The sequence below is a fragment of the Acaromyces ingoldii genome (genome assembly GCF_003144295.1).
Source record: "Acaromyces ingoldii strain MCA 4198 unplaced genomic scaffold FA10scaffold_2, whole genome shotgun sequence".
Classification (NCBI taxonomy): domain Eukaryota; kingdom Fungi; phylum Basidiomycota; class Exobasidiomycetes; order Exobasidiales; family Cryptobasidiaceae; genus Acaromyces; species Acaromyces ingoldii.
The window spans coordinates 2,350,769-2,367,298 of record NW_020290248.1 but is presented as its reverse complement, the minus strand read 5'-3'; the positions used below and the strand labels follow the sequence as shown (position 1 = coordinate 2,367,298).

The 16,530-nt window shown below is 56.1% G+C and overlaps 7 protein-coding genes across 7 annotated transcripts; 3 read left to right on the top strand and 4 right to left on the bottom strand.

The window, feature by feature from the left end:
• The first annotated feature begins 295 nt into the window (after window positions 1–295).
• Window positions 296–4,506, top strand: FA10DRAFT_250292 (hypothetical protein). Its single transcript, XM_025519561.1, has 8 exons — window positions 296–812; window positions 873–982; window positions 1,046–1,489; window positions 1,553–2,829; window positions 2,897–3,481; window positions 3,537–3,995; window positions 4,052–4,228; window positions 4,292–4,506. Exons 1-8 carry the CDS (start codon window positions 565–567, stop codon window positions 4,322–4,324), a joined length of 3,333 nt encoding a protein of 1,110 aa, XP_025379219.1. The 5' UTR covers window positions 296–564; the 3' UTR covers window positions 4,325–4,506.
• Window positions 4,462–5,475, bottom strand: FA10DRAFT_265825 (adaptin ear-binding coat-associated protein 1 NECAP-1). The gene is made up of 4 exons (XM_025521228.1): window positions 5,264–5,475; window positions 5,048–5,190; window positions 4,925–4,980; window positions 4,462–4,859 (listed from the first exon to the last, which is right to left on the bottom strand). Exons 1-4 carry the CDS (start codon window positions 5,460–5,462, stop codon window positions 4,616–4,618), a joined length of 642 nt encoding a protein of 213 aa, XP_025379218.1. The 5' UTR covers window positions 5,463–5,475; the 3' UTR covers window positions 4,462–4,615.
• Window positions 5,035–7,140, top strand: FA10DRAFT_81013 (hypothetical protein). The gene is made up of 2 exons (XM_025525719.1): window positions 5,035–5,214; window positions 5,267–7,140. Exon 2 carries the CDS (start codon window positions 5,535–5,537, stop codon window positions 7,062–7,064), a length of 1,530 nt encoding a protein of 509 aa, XP_025379217.1. The 5' UTR covers window positions 5,035–5,214; window positions 5,267–5,534; the 3' UTR covers window positions 7,065–7,140.
• Window positions 7,141–7,216: 76 nt separating this feature from the next.
• FA10DRAFT_278676 (heme peroxidase) lies at window positions 7,217–10,390 on the bottom strand (the record flags this gene model as incomplete). Its single annotated transcript, XM_025523475.1, has 5 exons — window positions 7,217–8,160; window positions 8,242–9,653; window positions 9,708–9,978; window positions 10,034–10,058; window positions 10,127–10,390. 5 exons carry the CDS (start codon window positions 10,388–10,390, stop codon window positions 7,217–7,219), a joined length of 2,916 nt encoding a protein of 971 aa, XP_025379216.1.
• A 530-nt stretch (window positions 10,391–10,920) lies between these two features.
• Window positions 10,921–14,231, top strand: FA10DRAFT_265823 (hypothetical protein). The gene is made up of 4 exons (XM_025521227.1): window positions 10,921–12,244; window positions 12,315–12,927; window positions 12,994–13,725; window positions 13,801–14,231. Exons 1-4 carry the CDS (start codon window positions 10,977–10,979, stop codon window positions 14,089–14,091), a joined length of 2,904 nt encoding a protein of 967 aa, XP_025379215.1. The 5' UTR covers window positions 10,921–10,976; the 3' UTR covers window positions 14,092–14,231.
• On the bottom strand, window positions 14,132–15,419 carry FA10DRAFT_265822 (hypothetical protein). The gene has a single exon (XM_025521226.1). It carries the CDS (start codon window positions 15,270–15,272, stop codon window positions 14,235–14,237), a length of 1,038 nt encoding a protein of 345 aa, XP_025379214.1. The 5' UTR covers window positions 15,273–15,419; the 3' UTR covers window positions 14,132–14,234.
• A 178-nt stretch (window positions 15,420–15,597) lies between these two features.
• Window positions 15,598–16,497, bottom strand: FA10DRAFT_265821 (nucleoside diphosphate kinase). Its single transcript, XM_025521225.1, has 6 exons — window positions 16,445–16,497; window positions 16,202–16,379; window positions 16,090–16,129; window positions 15,993–16,013; window positions 15,851–15,933; window positions 15,598–15,782 (listed from the first exon to the last, which is right to left on the bottom strand). The coding sequence occupies exons 1-6, from the start codon at window positions 16,458–16,460 to the stop codon at window positions 15,665–15,667; spliced, it is 456 nt and encodes a 151-aa protein (XP_025379213.1). The 5' UTR covers window positions 16,461–16,497; the 3' UTR covers window positions 15,598–15,664.
• Between the last annotated feature and the right edge of the window lie 33 nt (window positions 16,498–16,530).

The following is a 16,530-nucleotide window of genomic DNA, read 5'->3' as shown; positions in this document are numbered from 1 at the left end:
TCAGCCATGGCGCCGAGACGCATCTTGAGACCAGCAATAATTGAGACCAAGCAAAATAATTTCAGAAGCACAGAAGCAGAAGTCGAAAGACCTTCATTCGATATTGCCTTTCTCTTTGCGTAAGGATACAGCATCTCCTGGCTACATCGATCGACCAGTCATGTCGCATTGTAATGCTATCTCCTGGGCTCAGCTCGACTTCTCACGGCTGCACGCCGCGACCGGAGGCAGTAAGCACGGGGGATTTTTTCTTTCTATTTTTTTGTTTTCGATCAGTGTCAGTCCAACTTGTCCTCCGCCATTCGCGTCGTCAAATTTTCTTTCTTCTGAAGAGCCAACATAGCGACTTGCGTACATCGTCCTTGGTCGACGCTCTCCGATAGCAAACGAGAGCAGCCCCATTCAACGGTATTCTTAGGAGCAAGTCTCCAAGCTACATCACCCTGTCCCTTTCAGCACCTTGTCAGCGGAGGGTGGACAGCGGCGCTGCCTGCGACGGAGGAGGAGGAGGAGATCGAGTTGCGGCGCTTCATTGCGCAGACACGAGCAAGGTGACGGAGGACGATGGAGGAGCAGCTCGTCCAAGCAGTGGAGATTGCTTCCAATCCCGCTTTGGCCGCCAGCCATGGTCAGCAGGACTTGCCCGCGCAGGCCATTGCCTACCTAGATCAACTCAAGGCCAACAGTCAGGAGGCTTGGTTGCCCGCATGGAATGTTTTTTCCTCCCGATCGGGTGATGGTTCAGCCCCTCGCTACGGCCACAACCAACGGCTATTCTCCCTCAACATCATCGATGAGTTTCTCGAGAATAAGTGAGCATTCTTCGCATGTCTCGTTCGGCTGCCATTGCTGATGCTGATCACATGCGACAGGGTGACCCAGGCTAGCGATCCAGCAGGCGCAGTCGCTTTCCTTTCGGAAGCCGCATTGAAGCATGTCAGTGACGAGTACGTTGCAGGGACGGGCGAGCAAGGCACAGCTTGTGAGTGACGCAAAAATGTTCAAAGACAACGACACATGAGCTGACACCTCTCGTCTCCACTAGTTTTGCGAAACAAATTCTCCCAGACCTTGACGAATCTACTGCTCCAGAGCTACGGCCTACCACCACCATTCACGCTTTTGCCTAGTTTGCTGGCCTGTATGCGTGCTCATGCCTCGCCTTCGCCTTCCGATGCTTCCCTCAACCCATGCTCGACCGATCTTGTTCTGCGGCTACTCCACGATGTCTCCATCGAGCTCGGATCTGACATCACGCTGCGTGTCATCCGATCAAGAGAACGACTGAGCCGTGATGCCGCCATTCGTGATGAGATTCGGCAGTCACAAGCGAGTCACATTGCCGAGACGCTTTGGAAGGTGGTGCAAGAGGGGATGCAAAAGATTCAGGAAGGCCAATCAGCCACGGCGTCCTCGGCTCAGGGATGGACCCAAAGGAGAGCAGTCGAAATGACGGCAGCAGCAACCAAGGTCATTGGAGACTATGTTTGTGAGTGTAGACAGGCTTTCCTTCATATTCAATAAGTGCGCTGACTCTCAACTCCCCCTGCAGCCTGGATCGACATTGGTCTGGTCGTCACACCAGAAACCGTTCCGATCCTCTTCACGCTTCTGCAGCACACTGAGAGCTCCCTAAGGGTTGCGGCCGCCGAAACACTTTTGGAAGTCATCTCCAAGGGAATGAAGCCCGCTGACAAGGTTGAGTTGCTCCGCGTTCTCAATCTGACAGCTACCATCGGCGAGCTGGAGAGGTCGACCAGGCTAGCGAAGGGCGAGGAGACGCAGGACGATTCGGAAGTCGAATTCAGGGAGAGGCTCGCCAAGCTGGCCAACGGTGTCGCACACGAGCTGTCGCGAGTCGTCGATGAGACTGCTGCGGAAGATGTCACCCGTGCAGCGGCCGACGACATGCTCATCGCGCATATGAGCTTGATCCTGGAGCTGCTCAGCGACCGGTACGATGAGCTCGCTGAAGCTGTGCTTCCCAGCGTCACCACTGTTCTGGTGATTTACAAGAAACTCAAGCGAAGGGCAAACTCGGGCCAGGGGAATAACGCAATATTCACCAACGAGAAGGCCCTCTTCCTCTCCAGGCTGCTGGACATTGTGCTAGCCAAGATGAGGTTCGATGATTCAGCAGAGTGGAACGGGGGTGGACCGCAGTCCGCCAACAGTGATGAAGAGGACAGCGAGGATGAGGACGTCGCCAAGTTTCTACAACTCCGCAAGGCTCTTCAAACAGTGGCAGCATCGATTGCTCAGATGGACATGGGTCTATTCGCCGGGAGGATTCAGGCTCTAATTATCGAAGTCCTGGTTGCTACCGATGCATCTCTTGCTGGCAGCGGACCAGCAGTGCCTTGGCAGACGGTCGAGCATGCCCTCTTCTGCACATACTTCTTTGGTGAGGTGCTCGCCAATGCTCAAGCTTCGATCAAGACCGGCATGAATGCGACGTCTTTTGTCCACCTGCCCCCCGATATGCCGAAGGCGCAAAAGTCAAAGGTCCACAACATCAACTTTGTCGATCTGACTCTCAACCCGCTCGGCGAAACCGTGCTGCGTTTCTACCAGTCGTCGGTATCGGCTTACCGCCATGCAGCTGTTCAGATTCAGTACTTTGAATGCGCGGTCCGATACTCGGCCTTCTTTACAGTTCGCCCCGACGCGCTTGGTCCTGTCCTCCAGCCATTCCTCGACTGGCGAGGCATCCATCACGAGCGACCAGTGGTTAGGCATCGCGTGCAATATCTCTTTTCTCGCTTTGTGCGCGAGACTAGAGACTGCATCACTCCCGACTATGTGGCTGGCATTCTCGAGGCGACTCAGGTATGTCCATATTTTTGGCTGCGTCTCACGTCGATTGAACTGACTCGTATCTCCTTTGCTCTCACAGGATGTTCTCGTAGTGGAAGCGCACATGCCTGCAGCCAAGCCAGACGAAGATCCGCTCCTCAATGCGGTGAACTCGCCAAGCGCATTCGACAGCCAGCTCAATCTCTTTGAGATGTGCGGGGTCCTCTTGTCGCTTCTGAACAACCAGCCCGACCGACAGGCTGCCTTGCTAAGGGCCCTCGTTGACCCATCGCTGCAGAAGATGAAGCAGGCCGTCGAGGCATGGTCGAGCAACAAGGACAACCTCGAGCTCGTCTTGGAGACACATCATCTGTTCCTGGCCCTCAGCAACCTTGCCAAAGGATTTCCCGATCAGTCGTCTGGAAACACAAGTCGACAAGCTCCGCCATGGATGCTGGTCTTCAAAGACGTCACAGAGCAGATCCTCACAAGCCTGACTGCACTCAACCGCTTCCAGATCATTCGCGACGCAGCTCGGGGTGCCTTTGCAAGGATCGTGGCTACAGCTGGCCTAGTCGTCCTGCCCTACATTCCGAACCTGCTTAACTCCCTCCTCGGCGAGGTTAGCTCACCCGAGCTTTGTGATTTCCTGTCGTTCTTGGGACTCATCTCAACGAAGTACAAGGTGAGCCGGCGTTGTCTCAGTTCAGTTCTGGAGCCGCAACTGACAAACTCCTCAGACCGATGTCGCTCCTGTTTTCGAGGAGCTCTTTGGTCCGTTGGTAACACGCATCTTCTCTTTCCTCAATCGCGAGGTTTCTGGCACAGATGACGCCGTTGAACGGAGCGAGCTCACTAAGAGCTACGTGGCTTTTATCTCTCAGCTCGTCGCCAATGGCCTTGAAGGCATTATCAGAAGCGACCGAAACCCAAATCAACTCGAAGTCATCCTCCAGAGCCTCGTCTTCTATGCCAACAACGGAGATGTGAGCACCCAGCGCCAAACGCTCAACGTCCTGGTCCGCCTTGTCAACCTCTGGGGCGGCTCTTCGACCCAAAATGGTGCCGCTCCTAATGGTCAAGCGCCATCGATTGAGCTGCCAGGCTTCGAGCGCTTCATATATGAGACGCTTGTCGGTCTCTTCTTTGAGATTCCAAGCAAAGCTACATTTGACTTCAAGGATGCTCAGACGCAAATTGTGAGTGACTTCGGTCTTTGTTGACAGGCCTTCACCTGCTGACTTGCTTTTCCTAGGCCTTGACGGAGCTGTGCAGTCTCGCCAAGACGATGTACCAGAAGCGAGGCAACGAGCTGCTCGAGTACCTGACGAACGTCTATCTGCCCAACATGCAGTGCCCGCCTGATGTGGCTCAGGAATTTGCGCAAAACCTCAAAAGGCTCGACGCCAAGGAGCTCAGAAAGGCATTGGAGGTAAGCCATGAATTGTCTCGTGACGCCCCGATATTTCCAGGCTGACATGATGACCTCACCAAGGCATTCATCCTTCGCTCTCGGGGCCAGGCTTAGAGGACCCGTCAGCTTGTCGCTCTCTTGCGCAACTTTGTGCCACTATACCTGCCCACGTACTCATTACCTCACCTCATCCTCCTTTTCTGCCCTATTCATCACACATACAGCCTCTAGCTTTTACACACACACACAATGTCCCGTAGTCAATCACTTAATGACACAACAAATCTAGATCAAGGGCCGCTCCTCTATTGGAAGCGAGGGCCTACTCCTACCCGCTCGCCATTTGGCATTTGCCGACCTATCGCTTTCTCGAGTGCGTCCAAGTGATATTGGACGTTGCTCCATTTACCCTCTCTTGCTTGGTGGCGGCGGAAGCAGTGGGCCACCGCCAAACCCACCTGCCCCGAACGTTGACGAGGGTTGTGTATCTCTAATTTTTCGCCCACCACCGCCAGAACCTGGGATCTTGATGGAGAAGGTCTGGCCTTCCTTAAGGCTGTAATCTTGCTTTGGACCTGCGGGAATGTGGGGCGAAGGGCCTGAATCGACGTCTTCGGCCGCGGGACCGGCCTTGGCTGCCTTTGTCCGTCTGCATCGTCCATCTCCGTTGAGCTGCAAACAACGAGAAGGGGAACAAAAAAGTTCGGTACTCACTTTGTCCAATCTTGGAGTGCAACGTTGAAGTCAAACGATTCGCTCCGATCGAGAAACTGTGTATGCCTTCTCAGCTTTACTTCTTCTTGCTAAATCCCAACATCATCTTCAGTGCACACTCACGCCCATTCCGATGAATGCCTTCTTCTTGGAACCGCCTTCGGGAGAGTCGCTCTCGACGCGCAAGACAAAGTACCTCGACGAGTCAAGGACAGGCTCTACAGACTGGCCCGTCAAGTCGTAAGGGCACAGCGCGAACAGCTCCCCTTCGCAGCGTAGAGTGATGTTCAGCGACTCTTTAGTCTGCAATTTCGAAAGCAGAAAGAGCAGCGAGCTCACCAGAATCCTTGTCCTCCAGTCGAATCTCGCACTTGTCCGCTTCGCCCTTCTCAATGATCCTCAGCCTCCCCTTCCAAAGAAATGCCTCCATGTCGCCCCACTCTGCCGCCTTGTAGCCTGCCGTGGACTTGCGCGGCGGGATCCGATAGACGTAGCATTCCCGAGCAACGTACAGAACAGACTCGTAGGCGTCGTCCATGCTGTCTCCCTAGTGATGGTGTTGGCAGGGCTGAGGTTGTTCGAGAGTGCGCGGTGAGTGGAGTTGGCGCGAATGCACACACACACACGTGTGCGGTGTCAAGACGCGATCTCAAGGCTAAAGTGGCCGACGCCCAAGCCTAATTCAGTGTTGGTCACAAGAAGGAGAACGGCCATGTCACTGCCTTCACCGCCCCGCGATCGGCCGTACAACAAGAGACAGCATTCAAGAGCAGCCGATCATCTATTCGAAGACGATCTGCGATGGTGGAGTGACGAGCGCTCCGTCGAGCGGGAGAATCAAAGCAGGACAGAAGAGCTCTCATCATCATCGAGGTCAACGTTGCGGGAGAGCCAAAAGCTGCCGAAGTCTACCTCGAGTCGGACGATTGGCTGGCCAGATCATGACGCTCGAGGAATCGAGCCATACGACTTACCACTACAACGGCGCAAAAAGACTCGCTTTGCTCTGCCAGAAGAGATCATCTTGCAAGGGGAAGGGACTGCACATCCTCGTCACGCCGTCGGACATCGAACAGCATCTGACGCTCGTCGTGACTTGGAACCGAGGAACGAATCAAGTCGGAGAGAAGGATCGTCGAGCCACAAGTACAAAGGTGCCTCGCCGATAGTGTTGAGCTGCGCCCGTTGCCGTAGGATCTTGGGAGACTCGATCGGTAGCTCAGGAGGCGGGAGAGACGGAGTAGAGGGAAGAGACGATGAAGCCCAGATCCGACATGACCTTGGCTTTGTCGTCTTGACACGGATCACACCAATCGTGCAAATCAACCCAGATCTGCAGATGGTTGTGGAGGAGCATCGTCCGGACGTCGGAAGCACCTTCGTTGCCCTCTTTTGCGCCTGCGGATCCAGGGTTGGGAGAAAGTACTGGACGACCCCAAAGAACCTCGATTCGGTGAGGGATCGGTATGCGTTGTCGATCGGTCAGGTTTCCGTCTATCAGCTTGGAATAGCGGATTCTGCGGAAAGAGAACGACCCAGAGGAGCGTGGAAAGATGCTGCCGAAGCTTCGTTTGTGCAACCCCAGGCTTCGAGAGGTGTACACGCCAGCCCGAGTCAACAGCAGCAGCGTGAGAACAAACACCGTCCGATGACATCTATCGTGATGCAACAAGGCCATGTTCCACCGCATATGACGGCGCGAGATCCCCATGATGTGCCAGAAAGGCATAGGGTAGACTTTGAACTCGATGAGCTCATCGACGAGCTTGAGCGAAGCAGCGATGACAACAATGATCAAGACCGACGAGGTGAAGGGTACATGTGCCGACCGTTTAAGGTTGCAGCACCGCAAGTGAGATCGAACGCATCGGGCAACAACAACGTCAAGAAAGAAGCTCCTCGATCACCTTCACGAGTTAGAGACAGAAACTTTCCGTCCCCATCCTTGCGTCGCAGCGAGAAGGATCACAATGTATCAACCCCGACCATTCGCAAAGTCAAGAGGGAGCACTCGCTTAGCCCCATCAGGTTCAGAGGGTACAGCTCAGACGACGGATCGTCAGGTCGAGAAACAAGCAAGAAAGGCCGGGAGAATCCAAAGGTTCGACGGCTTGGTTCGCTGAAAGACATGTATGACTAGGTTACTCGAACTTTCGAAGTTTCGAGGGCTACAAGATAATCGTATCTGCTGTATTCTAACCAGCTTTTAAAAAGGATTCGCTTTGACTTCAGTCATTGTTTATGAGGAGCTCTGAAGGAGGGAACGCAGGCCAGCGCTCTGTTCGCATCCGCCTAAGGATCGCACTCGACGACCAGGCTGGATGGGAAAGGCCTCGCCAGATACTTGTCGTCTAGGTACACCGTGCGCTTGAGTTCGCTCTGTCCGAGAGGCTGGGAAATAGGCGATAGACTTCCGGCGAGTCCCTTTGCTCCCGCAAGACTTTTGAGCTTCAGAATTTCGCGAAGCATGGCGGAAATGGCCGGCACAAAGAGAGTCTCTTTGATGGTTGCGTTCCATAGCAGAAGCGAGAAGACGACCCGCTTGTCCGAGTCTCCAATCTTTAGAGTCTGAGCGTCATCAAGAGGCTGTCCAACGCTAGAGACTAGGAACCATTCGTTGGCGCGTACTTTTTGTTGCTCGACCAATGTGTTCTTCTCTGCCTTGTAAGCCACGACGAGCTCGATGGACGTTTGAAGCCACGCGCGAATCGAAGTGATGAATGCTTGTACGTCGCCCTCGTTGTCGCTCGTGGCGAGCTGTTCGAGCGTCTTTTTGTGCTCGCTCGAGAGAATTGCGTCGAGGGCGAGAGCGGCGAGATGAGAAAGAGTCGCCGTCACCGAAATCATCAAGACGACGAGAATTCCCACTGCTTGGTCCTTCTCATCGACGGACAGATCGTAAATATCCACGTACAGCTGGCGTGCTTCGGGCGGCAGATCAAGTCTGGGTGTCCAAAGGTGATAGGGCTTGGCGCGAGAACGATCCAATACCGATCCGATGATATTATGGAGTCCCGGTGCCGCCTTCTGAGCCAAGTCTTGCAGCTCAAAGTGCTGAGCAGCGTCGAAGTCTTCGGCCATAAAGGCATTGAGCTGAGCCAGTGTGTCGTGCAGTGTCTCTACTTCGAGGTTGCCAGACGAAAGGCCGAACATGGAAGAAGACCAACGCATGACGACAACACTCAAGAGATCCTTGATGGCGTCGAAGGACCTGCGGACTGATCCAGACAGAGCTCCTGTGTCTTTTATAGCCAGTCCTGTTTCAGCGGAAAAGAAACGAATGACTTGGTCTTGGCGAATCCTGCGCGACAGAGAACCGCTGGCACGGTTCAGAACGCTTTCGTCTACTCCACCCTGAAGTTGAGCGACAAGGGAGACGTTCTCCTTGAAGAGGTATGCCAGGGTTTCATCAGCGCAAAGCGATGCCGTTTCGTGGTCGACCAAATGCACCTTGAGCGCGTTATCAGGGCGACCGATGCTGTAATGGTCCAGCACGCCGTTAGATGCTAGGATCTGTCGTGCCGCCTTCGGAGTATAGAATGGTAGCAAGGCGTAGGCATTGCTCTGTCCCCACGAATTGGGAAGCGAATTGTAGAGGATGTGAGGCAGAAAGCCGCCATAAGATCCTTGGGCGGGCTTTAGAAGCGCCATACCTTGCTGAGTCAGCGTCGTTGCGTTCAAGTCGTGACTAAGGAATCGATCGCTGCGAATAAGCGTCACAGCGTCGGATAGAATCCCACGAGCGAGGGTGTGGCCGGGCTGCAGGCCCGAGCCAGGTACGTTGGGCTTGTTTTCCTCGCATTGAAGGCCAATGTACAGCTCGAGATCGTCAATGTGGCCGTATAGTTCTCTCGCCTTATTGGCAATCTCAGGATTTGAGTTCCATTCTTCGAAGGTCGAGAAGGTGGTCAATCCCAAGAAATGGCGAAACTCATTCATGGTGCACAGATTGAAGACGTCGCGGCACTGCTTGATGCCGGCGACTTCAGCGATGCGAAGAATGTCGGGAACGGAACGCCCTCCGAATTCGTGCGCTGGTTCCTCGATGGCATCCTTTAAGATCTTTGCGAGGTCGTCATCATCAAAGTAACCATCTTCGTTGCGTTTCAGGCCTCCAAAGGTCCATTCATTGTTTGGTTGCTGGTGTAGTTCCCTTTCTTTCTTGCCCAAGACCCCGTAAAAGTCGCTGTAGTCGAGCTTGTGAATGTCTTTTCCCGGGAGATCGCGACGAAAGGTGTCCTCGATCCACGCCACATCTGCCTTGCTCAGCGTGGCGTGCCACCTGTACATGGCGAGGAACTCGACGCTGACGACGTTTCCGCCTCCTCGTTTAGTCGTCTGCGTAACCCCTTTGATCTCTTTTCCGAGCTCCAGGTGCCAGTCTGTGTTCTGCTGAACGGTTCCTAGAATGACAGAAACGTAGTCGCAGAGGACCGTCTTTGCGAAGAAAGCTACATTGATGTTGCGAGCGAGCTGGAAGAGGTCGTTGTCTTGCCACTTGCGACCCTCCTCATCTAGCGCAATCCATGGCTTGTATTTGCCCTGTTCATTGACCTCAAAAAGCTGTTCCACCAGACGATTGTGGTGTCGCGAGAACATGATCAGGAGCGCTATGACAGGTGGCGACATGAGCATCAGACGATCCAGCGCGATGGTGTCAGGATGAATGCGGCCCTGAATGTAAGTGCGTACCTGAGCCTGCTGCTCCTCGTTGCTGCCGTAGAGTGGGCTGAGATCAACATATGAGCTGGTGAGATTAATTCAAGGCCTTTCGCGATCGGACACGAAGAGATCGTGAATGATTAGGACGGCCTGTGCAAAGAAGAGGCGGTTGAGGCCTCCCTGTTGCTCTTTGAACGTCGAAGCGCCGTCACGGCGAAGAAGAGTGTCAAACATGAGCTCGGGGTCGGGCAGCAGACGGCTCTTGACGGCTTGTGGTGCGACGTTGCGGGCATAAGGCATGCCAGACTTGCCCAGCTCGGGCATCTCGATGCAATTACCAGAACCATCAGCGCTGCGATAGACCGCCGTAGGTCCCATTCGGGAGGCCGGAGCTAAAAAGTGTGTCAGATATATGAAGAAAGGCGAATAAAACTTGCGTCGACTTACGATGAATGAGATCCGACCAGAGGAACTGTGGCGGAGTGAGTTCCTCACCCTGTTAGCACTCTGTCACCAAGCAGACAGAAACGGGCTGCTCACCTCAATGAAGCGGTTGGAAAGGGCGTCGCCGATGCGATTACCTTCTGGAAGCGTCTGGAGAGTTACGACTAGATTCTCGAGGAGAAGCTCGCGGTCATCCATGGGCTTGCCGACGACCGCACCGAGGCCGGTTCGAAGGGCTTGCAAGAGCGTCTTCCAATCGTTCCATTTGAGCTGGAGCACGTCTCGAATAAGCGACGTGGCAACATTCGTGTGGTGACTGCTGCTGTCAGACTCGACAGTGAGCTGTTCCTTGCTGCTCATGACTGAAAAGATGTTCTCCTTCTGGGTCTTGTGGGACAACGCTGCCTCCTTTTTATGCCCGGGCTGCCGTTGCTGAGTTTGCTGGCCCTCAAACTTGCAGTAGAGTGACAATTGGGTGAGCTACTACTAAGAGGTCAGGTAATCGATACGGCCACCTACAAGGAGATCCGAGGAGCATAAATATAGATATGACCCCGCCTTACACAGCCTGGACATTCTCCGACCCCTGACGTCGAGCCATATGACTTCACAGTATCAATCCAATGCCCCAAATGCGCGCGGCAGGGCAAGCTGCGCAAGAGCACGCATTTACAGGCTGTGAATCGCCGTTTCTCATTCATCACGTTGTGTGCAGTTGTTCGCCATTCTGCGTGAAAGTAGTCAATAGAGGGGTGAGAGTAATAGTGTTGTTGCCTCGAAGAATGCAGCAAAATCGCGCAAGATTGCGAGGCCGCAACATTGGAGGAGTAGTCCAACAGCTAAATTTTTAGGCCGAGAAGAGCGCGTCTTGCTCAGAGTGCCCGGCTTCACGCGTCGTCCAACACCAAGACTGACACCGACACCGACGAGGCGACTGGGACGCAAGATGCTGGCCGAGCTGCTGCTGGTCATGGCTGGCCATGCCTCCTCTTTCTTCGTCGTCGCTGATCGGCCCAGCTCCTCGACTTCGAAACGCGTGCCGTGGTCCTGGACCCTGCGTCTCGTCGACGGCAGCCATGCCTTGAGTCAGCTTCACCCGGGCGAACGCGCCAGCCTCGAAGCGCTGGCCAATTTGGCGGCCAAACACCTCCGAGTGCAACTCTTTGCCAAATTAATCCTCGTTCGTGCTCGCTCTCAGGCGCTCTCGTCGAGTAGCAGTAGTAGTAGCAGCAAGAAGAGGCAGAAGGCTGCGATGGAGCATCGCCATCAGAGTGCCCTCTTTGCGCCCATGGCTTCGTGCCTGCTGCGCCTCTTGAAGGGCTACGAGCAGCTGGTCATTGACACCGAAAGCGATATACTTCTGCGCAAAGAGGACATAGTCGACGGGGATGACTCATTCGTGAGCCTGGCAAGCGTTCGCGCCCGATTCGAGGAATGGCAGGCGCCCTTGTCTGCGCTCGATGCACTCGTGTCGGCTATCCTCGCCGGTCCTGAGTCAGACGTCTTCGTCGACGCCCAAACATTCGACCAGACAGTACACTCGCCACCTAAGCCCCCAACGTGTCCTTCTTGGCCCTCGGGAAAATTGTTAGATCTCGTCGGCCTTCGCGCAGACACCGGCGTTGGCAGGGTGCGAGCGTGCATGTTGGCCCTCGTCTGCTCCATCGAGGATGCCTGGCGCGGCGCACTGGTGGCATGGATGTGCTACGGAGACGCACAAGAATCGAGCACGTTTGGCATCGGCAGCGACCCTCTTGTGGAGTGGGTGGGCAACAGTGACGAGGCTGGGGGTCGGGAATGGTTGGCCATGTCGACCTCGTCCGATGTCCTACCTTCCCTGGCGACGACGGGCGACGACGATGACGACGAGATGCTGAAAGGATCGGGACTGACAGGCTGGCGATTCGTGAAGGATGCGCTTCCCTCGTCGATTACGGACGACGCCGCCACGGCCGAGGCAATCCTCTACGTGGGCCGAGCCCTTCACACCGTCAAGAATCGCTCTGCCTCCCACCTGCCCAACTCCGGCCCTCGAATGCTTCCCGAAACACTGACGAGCTCGCACGTTGCTCTGCTTCGGTCGGACCAGGCTAGGCCATCGACACGGCCGATGGACTTCAGGCGAGCGGTGGCGCGGATTCGCGAAGATGTGGGTGAATGGATGTGGCGCAATGTCCTCACGCCTGAAGTCGTCCTGGGCGCATTTGATGCTCTGTAAGTGAAGAAGTGTTCGAAAGCCACCGCTCGGCACACACTCACTTGCCTGGTAATCTTTGCTTTGCAGGGGCGATTACTTTCTCCATCGCAAGGGCCTGTATGCTACGTCGTTACTACAAGAGCTTTCCAAGCTCCGCTACGCGAAGCTCGTTGGCACTCGAACAGCGGCAGCGGGGACCATCAAGACGGCTGACATCGAGGTTGCTCTGCAACGAGCCAGCGTGGGCACCGAGGCCGAGGATGACAGCCACCTGGAGCTGTGCCAGGTCATCATGCCCCCACGACACACCGGCAACGTCAACGAGTGGAAGCCAACGAAGCTTCAAGGTGCAATTTCACCAAAAAATTCTGTGCGATTCGATGATATCGCACTTGGGGTGCCCTTCACACTTCGCTACAGTGCTCCATTCCCTCTCGACCTCATTCTGTCACCTCCAGAGCTGCGAGCTTACTCCGATCTCTTCTCCTACCTTCTCGCCCTGCACGCAACCCAGGCCCGCCTTCGAGACTGCTGGATGAACCTGAGCAAAGCGCAACGGAGCAGACGGCGATTCACAGGTACAGGAGAAGGAGGTGTGAGCCAGAGAGAGGAACGGGAGCGTACGAAACTCCTTCGCATGGCTTGGGGTGCTGCAAGAGAGGGCCTCTGGTTCTTGGAAGCGCTCGGCGGACACTTTCAGGTATGTCATTCTTCTGTTGATTCGCATTCATGAATGTCATAGGCTGATTGACGAGATGTTCAAAAGACGGACATCATCGAAGTTCAGTACACGCGCTTCTTGGACCAGCTGCAGAGCCTCCGACCGGCATCGCAGCAAGGCTCTCGCCACGAGAGAGACGGCAGCGGAGACTCGTTGCCGAGCCGCTCAAGGGTGCCATCAACCACGACGCGCAAGTCTGCGGCAGCTTCGACGACGGCAGCAGCAGCATCTGCAGCGGCGATAGCGAGGGCTCGAAAGGAGTCAGGAGGCTCCAGCGTACGTGCTCCCGCTCGTCATCCCTTCCCTTCGTCGTCTGTCACCGGAGGTCCGCCATCCGTCTCCCTCTGGCAACAAGCGCGCAGCGTCAATCCAGCTGCCAGCACCGTCGGAGGAACGGCGAATTTGCGACGGGTGGGAGGTGCGCCGACGTCAACGAGCATAGCGGCTGCACCAGGCGAAGGCGGGAGCGGAGCCATCATCAATAACAGCGGTCTCGACTTTGTGACTTCACGATCGACACATCAGGCTTTTCTGTCGTTTGTCCTCGATGGCCTGCTCCTCACCAGCAGAGAGGCTTCGGCGTGCGTGCGAAGAATCCTGCAGACCTGTCTGCGATTTGCCGCGCTCGTCGATCGCTGGGGAGGTGACGTGTTGCCGGATCTGTTGAGTGAGGGAAGCGTCCTCGGTGGGGCGTCTCAAGAGGGGGGAGAATCGCACGTCGACGAGGTCAGCGCAACGCTAAGGGAGAGGAGCAGATTGATTGCTGAAGTGGCCGAGGTGTGTTCTCCTGCCTCCCTTTGGCCCTCTCATTTTTCCGTGTTGACTGAGATCTGACCCCAATCTACCCGACAGGCGCTGAGGATGCACCTCGACGAGTTCTTTGCTCTGCTGTCAAACGCGTCCTCGACGCCGTCTTTGGCGTTGCAGAAGGACGGCGCAGGAGCGCCCTCTCCTGCTCGTCACAGCACCATTGACGCCACCCCAGCGAAGAAGCAAGCGGGAGGAACGGCGTTGGCGGCGGCGACCACCTCGGCCGCCGCGGCCCGTCTCGACGCGGACAGCGCCGCACGGCGTCACTTGGAGCAGCTCCTGTTGAGGCTTGATTGGAACGGCTACCTCTCAGCCAGGGCCTCACACCCGTGAAGTGGATGCTTCTGAGCAGACCAGATCGAGCGATTGTCGACTAATCAACCATTCATAGGAGTACAACAAATAGCTATCAACTTAGTTGCGTATGAGGTGCTTGAGCGCATACATGCATGGGCCATACTAGCATGCGAGACGTGTCATGATTCTGAACCTCCACCCATGCCAGTGACACCGAGACCGAGACCGTTTGAGGCCATCTCCGCGTTCGCTTCGCTGTGATGCTGGGTCTGAGCGTGCGGCTGTTGGTGCTGCGTGGGATGAAGCGTTGACGTGAGCGGCAAGGGACTGGCGCCACGACTGGCGCTGGCCGGCCTGCGTATCCTGCCCGACGATGAAGGAGGCAGGATGGGGCTGCCTCCGTTTGTGAGGGGGACTGGCAGCGAGTTGTGGTCGATTGCATTGGCCAGGTTCCGCCCACCTGCGCCTCCTGATCCCGCATTGCCGTTTGCCCGTCGCGCCGAGCCATTGCCGTTGCCGTTTCCGTTGCCATTTGACGACGAGCTCGACGAAGATGATGAAGGCGCAGCCGACGCAGAGGCAGCAGCAGCAGCAGCAGCAGCGGCGGCCGCAGCGGCTGCTGCCTGGTTTCGCCGGCTGCTGCTCCGCTCACCAACCGAGACGGGAGGCGTGCTCCCCACCCTCCCATTGCCATTTGCTCCGCCAGCGCCGTTGGAGGATCCGCCAGGCCGGCTGCGCTTTCCGGAGACGCCCAAGATGCCGAGCCGGTTCATCTCTTCGCGCCTCTCGAGCTCCTTTTGCGCTTCGCGCCTGCTCTGTGCAGCCAGCCTGGCCGCTTCGAGCCTGGCTCGGTGCAGGGATGTGCCGGGCGCGCCAGGGTAGCGGTCGTTGGATGTGGCGTAGATGAGCGCCTGAAGCGCAGGCGACGACGTCAGACTCGAAGGTGGGGTAATGCTCGAGGAGAGCGTCGAAAACGACGAGGAAGCCGGCGCATTGGGAATCGACGTCGAAGAAGCGCTTGGCTGCTGCTGCTCCACTGCTCCACTGCTGCTGCTTGATGACGTGGCCGCGGTGGCCGTGGATGGAGCCGAAGAGGAAGACGACAGAGAAGAGGAGGACGAGGGGGAGCGGGTCGCCTGCGCTTTTCGGCTACGCTTCGGGCCGCTGCCTCGAGGATGTCCGGCCGAAGGTGGCAAGAAGGATGGATTGTTCAGCATCGTTGCGCTGAGCGGAGTACTGGCTGTAGCGTTGTGGTTTCTGCGGAGGTGTTACGTCTGGTGGTGTAAATGTGGATGGGGTGCAGGAAGGCCAAGATGAGAGGGGGGGCAGAGGAGACAGGACGCGCGTGTTTGGCGAGCAGAACGGGCGCGGGTCAGACACAAAGGCGGTCCTGTCTCGCACGACTTCGAGCTAAAACTTGCACGCTCGGACCACCCATCAATTTATTTTGTTTTCCACCTTTCTGCAGAAGCTCGGCTGCAAGAAGACGCCGATGAGGCGATGTAAATTCAGACAAGTCATGAGTCTATGCTGAGACAGGTGCACGGTAGATTGTCTTTCATTCATTGTGATCTAAGAGACGACAAAAGGGGCGATGAAAGCAGCACATCTACTCGTAGATCCAGGCGTCAACGGCGCGCTTGTAGGGGATCGAGCCGTCCTGGCCGAACCAGAGCGAGATCTCCTTCTTGGCGGACTCGACCGAGTCAGAGCCGTGGCAGATGTTGCTGTCGAGGGCCGATCAGTCAGATGGCAACGACAGAGATGAAAGGGGGAAACACGGGAGTAGACTCACCGGCCGACGTCAATGGCAAAGTCACCACGGATAGTGCCAGGAGCGCTCGCCAGAGGGTTGGTGGCGCCAAGAAGGGCACGTCCCTGGGGAGCAATCAGGGATCAGCACATTGAAAGACATAGGTCCGAGCGTGGAAACGAACCTGCTTGACGACGTCCTTGCCCTAAACGACGAAAGATGAGGGAAACGAGAAAAACGTCAGCGATGGAGCGAGAGGAGGGCTACGAGGCAGTACTGACCTGCCAGACGGTGGCGAAGACAGGGCCGCTGGCCATGTACCTGGAGTGGACAGGGAATGAGGTCGGCATGTCAGTGGGCAGCACTCCTCATATTGTAGCAGAGTGGACCCACTTGATGAGACCAGGGAAGAAAGGCTTGCCCTTGAGGTCAGCGTAGTGCTGCTCGAGGTGCTCCTGCGAGGCGTGGACCATCTTGGCGTTGACGAGCTGGTAGCCCCTCTTCTCGAAGCGGCCAACAATCTCGCCGACGAGGCCACGCTGGACGCCGTCGGGCTTGACCATGATGAAAGCTACAAATTAGAGCGCGATGTGAGAGGGCTGCACTCTTCTGAGGAGGAGCTCATTAACCACTCACTCTGTTCGGTAGCCATCTTGATGAGGAGTTGTCACAATGAGAAGGTGATGTTCGGATAGAAGAAATGAAAATGTGACAGCGTTTGA